Here is a 9247-nt window from a genome sequence, read left to right as displayed (position 1 = left end):
TAATTTACAAGCCATTCATATTTATTTAAAAATTGGAAAATCACAAATCATCTTTCATAAAACTATTTTGAGGAGCACTTGGATGGCCCAGTCGGTTAAGAAATAGACTCCTGATTTTGGCTCGGGTCATGGTTTCAAGTTCATGAGATTGAGTCTCAGGCTGTGCACTGACAGTGTGGGGCCTGCTTGGGATTTTCTCTCTCCCTCGTTCTCTGAGTTTTCCACTGCTTGTGCTTTCTGTTTTTCAAAATAAATAAATAAACTTAAAAATCCTACTTCTAAGAGAAGCTTATAGACATGAAATAAATAAAGCAGAAACTCCTCCCTAAGTCTTGCATGTATCATAAAGTAATTACCAGTGTTTCCTACATTCCATAGACCTTTGTAATTTCTATCAAAACAAATTGCAAGGGAAGCAAATGATTCAGAAATTAGAAGGTGGAATTTGGACAAGTGTGCGTGTACTTACAACACTTGGTTCTTTTAGGAGCAAAGGACTCAGAAGAGTGAAGAAATCTCCATTCCAGCAGCGCATATATTTCAATCATTATCACTAAAGTTTAGTTAGAGATCATACACTATTCAAGTCCTTCTTTTTTGTTCCAACATTTTAAGGTGGAGGAAAACATTAATGGTAGTTAGGCCACATTTGTGGGCTTCTCTAAAGAAATTAAAATCCTAAACTGTCAGCTCACAGAGCCCAATGAGGGGCTCAATTCCTCGAACCATGAGATCATGACCTCGGTTGAAATCAAGAGTTGGACACTCAACCAACGGAGCCACCCAGGCACCCCTGTAGTTGTTTCACTTTGAAAAAGTAAAATTTCATAATTTTTAAAAGAAACTTGAAAATTCAAAAGTTACTACACTAGTCACTCATACAAAAGTATTTACAGCAGTAATGAGTGAAGTGGTAACATTCACAGTGAAAAATGTCACACAATCAAATCACAACTTGGTTTTTAAATGATTCAAGTGTTTTACCCCACACAGCAGGGTGTGGTAGGCTTGAAAATAAAACCCATTTTCTGGATAATTTGTTGCCAGTCAAGGTCTTCTTTACACCATCATCTCACACGATAGGAAAGCTGGCCATGGTGGCGATTCCACAGTGGTTGTCCCGGTCCTTGGCCATGAGTATGTAGCCGTGTTTGCCCCAATTTGCACCCCAGCTGAAAGAAGATGGGTTTTTTCATTTATTACAGAGGAAGAAACATTTGTCTTTATGGACAATAACACCTGATACTCAGCAGTGCCCCAGAGGCCAGGACAGATTCAGGATGAATCAAGAGAGGCCATCCTTGTTCATGGTTGAGTTCCAACCCAGCAGAGCAATCTATCCCCAAAACTTTCACAAAACTGCAAAATGAGAGACAGGAAAAGGAAAGTCTTGGGTCAGATGTGTTTCGGATGCAGTACTACTCAAACTATATAGCAGGACCATTGCAAGTTTGAAACAGTAGCTTAATGTCAACAAATGAATATGTCTCTGTTCCCACTAAGTAGGGAAAACACTTCTGGGGTCTCAGAAGTGGGCTCAAGGGTTTGATGATCTATATCCAAACACTGATGCCAAAAGGATTTCCTTTTCAATTCCAAAAACAAATATTTTTGGCTTTTTATACCTGTTCTTGACAATCCAGTATTTTTTGTTATCCGATTCTTCTCCTTCAAAGCCATAGCCAACCACCAGAACACCATGATTCAGGCGTTTATTGCTGCACTTTGGATCATAATAAATGCCTGGAAAAGTAAATTCAGTTCCAAGGTGGGACATCAAAGCGACATGATAACATCTAACAATAACCGAGTCACCGCAGTAAAGGAGGCATCTCAAAATTCAGGTGGGATATAAATCCAATAAGACTTAGAAATAAGTTCTTTTTGTTTAGCAAGGCTAGGGATTTAGGCCCTCCCTAAATCTCCCTGCAATACCAGCAGAAATACACATCATCACAATCTCTTTTGTGAAGAACAGTCAAGGGGATGGAAGAACACTCGCTGAAACTTTCTCATTCTATTCTACCATGTCAGCATTGGGAAGCAGCAGAAAAACACACAATCACTTGAGCCAAAGGGTTCTTTCCAGTGTCCATTTCACTAGTAAAACTCTTTGGAAATCTTCCAGGTCTAACAGGTGGGAAGAACTAAAGTAAGTTAAACTATACTAATCAAATTATGTAGCCATTTGAATATATTTATGAAGTGGTTGAAAGAGGGGAATTTGGGTGAAGTCATGTCAACATGCTGAACAACAGGCACAAAATCCCATGTGCTGAAGGAATAACTACGTGAAATCCATACCCTCCTGATCTGTACACAGCAAAGGGTCTATCTTGCCTTATATGATGGTGGTTCCCCATTTGTCCTGCCTACTTTTCTATATAGACACATGCTGACCTTTTTTATAGAACTGGAAGGAATTCAGGCTTGCATCTACAGCAGCAGAGACAGGCCCCACAGTTGCCACTGTGGTCATTAGGCCATCCTCCTTGTTTATGACACTCCAGAAGGCAGTCATGTTGGCAACAGAATTCTCAGGCTTGTATTTGCAGGATTCGTTCTTTGAAAGGTAAAGGAGAGAGGCCTGATCACTACCATCCACCTCCAGGGGAACAGGAGTGCAAAACTGTTTGCAACTGAATGATTTCCAAGTCAAGTTTGTTATAAAGTATCTCAGGACATAAAATGGGATTGATTGTTTTGAAGTTGAAAAATTAGCAGTGTCTATCCAATGAGACACTCTTTGGGTCTACTCATTCATAATGTTTTCACTCTGGAGACCTGTACTGTATATAAGATGGTGTTCGTGTCACCGTGTAACATAGTTGTAGGAACAGCTATATGGTAATGAGGTGATCAGAGAGCTGTGCTAGTAGACTAATACATTTTAATGGCAGTTCTGACCATTTGCAGGTATAGAGTCTACAATCACATACAAGAATTCTAAATACAGGATCTGTTTCTACTGAAATGCTCAACTTTGATAAAAGAGAAGGAACTCCACTTACCCGTGCATGATATGGATAGGATTCCTCTGAGTCCAGTCCCCCATTGTCCTTAATATACTGGAAGGCTTTATCCATTAGGCCACCATGGCAGCCCTTATTGCCATGAGTCCAAGAGCAGTCCGCCAGGTTCTGCTCACTCAATGAAACAAGTTTGCCAGTTTTCTGAAACATCTGTCCTTCTAGGGCACCAGTTGCACTGAAAGCCCTACAAGAACGACAGTCACCCTGAAAACAAAACGCAAAAGCTCTGAGCCTACAAAATAAATTGCAAGACTTTGACAACATCCCATAAATCTTAAAACTCTTCTAAAACATAATAAACTGCATATTGTGCCTCAATTTCCAAAGCAACAACACTGATTCCTTTTGGCTTTACTCTTGAGAGGGATCTGCTGAATATTGTCCCACCTGATCCTTCACGGAAGTCACATAGCCTTTCTCTCCCCAGTCCACAGATGAAGGGATCTTGGCAAAGAGAGGTGCTTGGAACACTTTCCCCTTTTTGTGTTTCTGGATTTTAAGGTCATTCAACACCTGCTTGAATTCTTCACTGGTCTTCAAGGAAAAGGAAACAGAATGTTGGCAAGCATGAGATGTTTTGGAAAAGTACTTAAAGGAAGCATGAAACATCCAACAATCCGTGCCACACTCATCATGTCACCAAAGCCATTCATTGCCATTGTGAGCTGTGTTTCCCTTGGCTGTGTTCCAGATTGTGCTGTTCAATCATTTGCATATTCCTCTCCCACACTGCTCTCTTCTGTCCTTCTTCATCCTGGAGATAAATATTTAACTTATCATCTATATTCCCATTTAAATCCTAGGAATGACCTGGGATACCTGAGTGGCTCAGTCAGTTAAGCATCCAACTTGGGCTCAGGACATGATCTCGTGGTTCCAGGGTTTGAGCCCAGTGTCAGGTTCTGTGCTGACAGCTCAGAGCCAGGAGCCCGTTTAGGTGTCTATGTCTTCCTCTCTCTCTGTTCCTCTCCTGCTCAATATCTGTCTCTCTCTTTCTCTAAAAAATAAATAAATATTAAAAAAATAAAAATAAAAAAACCTAAAGACCTACACCTAGTGGATGTGCTTACAGAAAGGAGGATATCCCACACAACCAGGGATGGCCTGAGGCTTCTGGGAACTGTTCTCCAGCAACCACACAGCAGGACATATGCCCATGTTGTGCACAGTCCCAGTGCCCTGTTTACTGCCTAGGTAAGAATAGCCTCAAGAAGCTACTCCCTGCTATGAACTCCCACCAGCATGGAATGTTCTCTGCAAGGGTCCCTCTGGGAAGTTTAAATGTTACCAACCATGCTATATAGTTTCCCGTGTGTTGCCTTCCACTGGGACCATTGTTCATCTAAGCTCTGATTGACTTGTGGAGCAGCTGACGCTATTCCCAGGCAAAAGGTAGCCAGGAAGAAGGCAGGATGCATGTTCGAAAACCTAGGAAAGGAAAAGAATGAGTGTCTGATTAGATCAAACCACCTAAAAAGCCATTCTTCCCTCTGAGATGTTAGAGCCACTGAAGTAGAGCAAAAAGATTGAATTTATCCTCCTGAGTGTTTACACAGGCCGTGGAGGAAGGCTGAGGATGTGGGATGTGCAGTGCTCCCACTCCCTGCCCTGTGACCCACCTCCTGCTTCCAGAACATGTAAATGGCAGTGCAGGGAGTGAGGAGTCCTGAGTCTTGGTGTGTGGGGGCAAGCTGCCATGTCTGGAGGGGTCAGGTCCTAGAAAAGTGCCTCCTGGGAGCCCCAATCCCCGGATCCCCAAAGCAGCTGTCCCCGGTGTTTTCAGAGGTGGCCCACCCTTCATGCCAGTTCTGGGGATCTCACCTGTGGCAGATGTAGTTGTGCAATTTCAGTCACAGCTTTAGGTCAGGGGATGTCCAGGAAGCCTGGCAATGGTTGGGAGGCTGCTCATTTAAGGTCTGAGATTGGCCCTACCAGCCTTGTGCCCCACCTGCCTGCACTACAATTGGCTGATCCATCCTGTGGGAGGGGCCTCTGTGCCCTGGAATTCTGGGCTGCTGGGGCATGTGATGCCTGGGTCCCTAATTATCCCAGGGGAATTTGTGTCTGCTTCAGTGGCCCCAGGGGGAGGTAAGGTGGAGGACCAGGGACAGCCCTTTGGAGGGGGAGGGTCCAGCATCTCCCTGGGGACCTACATCAACTAATTACCATGAACTTATCCGTTGGTTTTCAGCATCACCCTGCCCGTCCTTTAGTCCTAGCTTTTTTGGTGAAAATCTTCTGGAGGGATGAGAACAGGATAATCTAGTCTAGTGGTTCCTGTTTATTCTGATCAAAGGTGGGGCAGGTAAAGGATGCAGAGTCCACAGGGAGAGGTGTTATCGCTGTGTCAGGATGGGATGCCCCTGGGTATGTAAGAATCTGGAGAGGGCTGGCAGTTCCCCAAACAGGGTATGCACTGGGCAAGGCCCAAGTCATTTCAGGGAAAGGGGCAGATGGGAGGGGTGTCCCAGGAAAGTGTCTTATTTTGTAATGCTCCCTTCCTGCCTCCCCCAAGTAGGGATTGTTCTTCCCTCTCAAGCCTTTTTCAAAACCAACAGAAAAGAGTTATTTACAGAATAATATGGTTTAATAAAAGGAGGACTGGCAGATTGTGGAAACAGCTTTTCCTCCCCAGTCTTTGTGTTATGGATTATTATGGTCCTCACTATCTGACGTGCTTTTCTTCAGATTTAATTTAAAATGTTTCAGAAAGACATTTATCTCAAGCAAAAAATTATTTATCAAGAGTTTATGATTTTCCCCTCTAACAACTGGTTATGCTCTCCTTATAAACAGGATTCCATATGTCTAAACAGTGAGTGGTTGATGACCTCCTTTCCCAGACCTACTACATGCCTGAGACACCCAAGTGATCTTCCTCACATGTTGTTTCCAGCACTCTGTACTCTGGGAGCGCAGTGGTCAGAGGGATTCTGTACAAGGGTTTGGAGTCAGGGCTGGGCCTGCATGGCTATTATACAGTTCTCTTGGTGTGGGTCCCTGGTAGGTTCCCCAATGTCCTCAACCTCAGTTTCTTCAGTGAGGACATGGGGCAATAAGTAGATTTTCCTCAGAGGACTCTTGTGAAGATTAAATGAGATAAAACACGTCAGGCATGAGCATAGAGTAGGGCTAATTTAATACTGCTTCCTTGTGAGGTCACAGAAAATCCTTCCAAAAGCCCTGCTTCATTCAGAAAATATTTATTTGAGAATTTGATACATAGGCAATACCTACCAATTTCTTTACTTTCTGTGAACCAGGTTACCAGATTAGTGAAATGAACGATAAATAAGTAAGCCTATATGCTAAAAAAGCCAAGCTACATCTGCTTAACATTCTTAAATTGTACTCCCAAACTGATAAATGAGGCATACATGTCCTAACTATACCCACAGAACCTAAAATACGTATTGTCTCACGTTTGACCCATTATGCTAGAGGTAATATCACATTTTAAATGTTTTATTTTGCATGGTGTAATCATAGCAAATGGTTTCTGACTAATTGTCCGTGACTGTTGAACTACTTAGTCCTTCACAGTGTTATCTCTGGGCTCATCCTTTTATCCCATTCTGAAGGAGCACCATCACTCTCATCATTATCTTTGTTTTCTGCCATTCTTTACTGCTGGCCCTAAATGGCATTTCCAGGCTCATCTCTCATCCCTGTCACAAAGCAATGAATGGTGTGCTCCATCAGTGGGCTACTGTGATGACCTGATGTTGCCCGAGGGGCTCTCCTGTGCCTCAGTGCCTTTGGCAAGCTGTGCCTTTATTACCTTTATTTACCTTTATTAAAGAATGCTCTTTATTACCATTCTACCTCTTTAAGTGCCTGGTAGAATCCTATTCTTCCCTCCAGTCCCCTAATGAAAAGCCAGTAAATGGATTTTTTCTTTGTGTTTCCACAGATTCTAGACTTCAGAGCGCTCAGGTGCCTGTTACAGTGTTTATACGTTTTTGGTAATCCTGGCTAGGCTGAGCTCTTCAAAGTCATGTTCATGTCTACTACACCATTGAACCCAGTATCTCAATGATTGGTTCAGCAGGTGCTTGATTAATAAGTAAGGTTGCATGTTGTACTAAAAATATGGGCAGCAGAGCCAAATGATGACTTTCAATTCTTTTAGATTTGACTTTTTTTTTTTTTTGGATTTGCAAAGTACATCCATGCATAAAGTTGCTCTCATTTTGGTCACATTAAAAATGAATAAATGGAGCTGAAATATTCACATTTATGTTTACATATTTTTCTGTTTCTTTTTCCAACTTTAATATGTGATAATTCATCCAAGGCAGTCAAATTTTCCTTCCACACTATATGTGAAGGAAGAATTTCACGAAAAAATTAATGTTCAAACAAGTACAGAAAATGTTTTAAATTATTTAGTAGAAAAAAATGCTTATAACATGGTTAGTATTATTATTATCTGCATTCAGATGGCCAGATTATTACAAGTATATCAGCTACTTATTAAGATCATCAGTCTACTTGGTTTCACTTTATCAACAACAACAGCAAGTTACTTGCAACTTTTGCTTCAGACATTCTACAGTCCAGGAAACCAACATCATCACCATCATCGTCATCACCACCTTTGTAGTAGTTGTCAACAACTTGTGATATGTTAGGCATTGTTACATGGCTTAAATATATCACTCTATTTCCTTTCACAGTGACTTCTAAGAGAGTCTTTGAATCCTTGTTGCATGTCCCAATGATGAAAATTTGGAGTTGGCGAACTCTAGGTTAGTCCATATGCAAAGAATAAGAAAACTGACATGATGTGAAACTAGGGTAATTGACAGCTCAGGTATTTTAAGATATCTTTGAAGAGCAAAAGACAGGTAATCCAAACCAATTATATTCTTTTTTTTTTTAAATAGAATTTTGGAGAAGATATTGGGGGTATTGACAGAGTTCATAGCAATGCTAAGAAACAGATGTCAGGACCAAAACACCTGGAATCCAGGGCAAATCTGGCATCTAAGCAGCAGGAACTAGTCAGCAATGTGGTCAGGGCTCAGTTGCTGTAATAAAAGAATTCACATTGTTTCCTCCATCCTTGCATCATTCTGCTTCCAGATTGAAAAACCTGGAAGACAATGTCTGTCAATATTCCATCCTGTGTCTAAGGGAGGGAAAGGCATCTTAATATAGCCCCCTCTCCCACAAGACTGCATGTGATGGGGAAGAAGAAACCACAAATGGGAGCACGCTGTTCCTACCAAGACAAGAGAAAATGGATGCTAGTGGCTAAGAAATAGCCTTTGTTCAACATGGCAGCCCCCATTTAGCTTGTCAACATACAGATAAGCTTTTTCTTTTCATTAAACTTTTCTTATGAAATACTTATAGTCGGATGCAATTGTAAGAAATAATACAGAGAAAACCCATGTCCTTGGCATGAAAACAAATACATAGATGGATGGAACAAAAGAAAAAGCCCAGAAATGAACTCACACATATACAGACAATGTGAATAGATATTTTTCCAAAGAAGACACATGGATGGCCAAAAAGTACATGAAAAGATGCTCATCACTGTTAATTACCAGGAAATGCAAAAAAAAAAAAAAATCACACTGAGATGTTACCTCACACCTGTTAGTGTTACTATTATCAAAAAGATAAGAAATAAAAAGCATAGTGAAGACGTGGAGAAAAGGACTCCCTTGTATACACACTTTGTGGGAATGTAAACTGGTACAGTTCATATGGAAAACAGCATGGAGATTCCCCCAAGTTAAATATATAACTACCATAACATCCAGAATTCCCACTTCTGGGTATTTATTCATAGAAAATGAAAATACTAATTGGAAATGGTATGTACTACATATCCATTGCAGTATTATTTAAAAGAGTCAAGATATAGAAACAACCTAAGTGTCAATGAATGAATAAATGAATGCATAAAGAAGATGTGGCATATATATATATATATATATATATATATATATATATATATATACATACACTGACATACTGCTCAGCCATAAAAAAGAATGGAATTTTGCCATTTGTGACAATATGGATGGACCTTGAGGGTCATTATCCTAAGTGCGATAAGTCAGACAAAGACAGGTAAATACTATATAATCTCTGTCAAATGTGGAATCAAAACAAAAAGCAAAAAAGAAAAACAAACAAAACAAAAATCAAGCAAACAAATAAACAAAAAAACAAAGCTAATAGATACAGAAATTAGA

At 40.7% G+C, this 9247-nt stretch overlaps 1 protein-coding gene across 1 annotated transcript; it reads right to left on the bottom strand.

Annotated features, from left to right (window-relative positions):
* On the bottom strand, positions 1 to 4454 carry LOC111559122 (procathepsin L-like). The gene is given in 8 exon segments (XM_023249690.2): positions 1 to 1172; positions 1626 to 1743; positions 2401 to 2563; positions 3012 to 3236; positions 3420 to 3566; positions 3659 to 3699; positions 3702 to 3786; positions 4325 to 4454. Coding segments are annotated over 8 exon segments (1005 nt in total). The 5' UTR covers positions 4451 to 4454; the 3' UTR covers positions 1 to 1072.
* Positions 4455 to 9247: the final 4793 nt, after the last annotated feature.

The sequence above is a fragment of the Felis catus genome, chromosome D4 (assembly GCF_018350175.1).
Source record: "Felis catus isolate Fca126 chromosome D4, F.catus_Fca126_mat1.0, whole genome shotgun sequence".
Classification (NCBI taxonomy): Eukaryota; Metazoa; Chordata; class Mammalia; order Carnivora; family Felidae; genus Felis; species Felis catus.
This window is presented reverse-complemented; position numbering and strand designations above follow the sequence as displayed.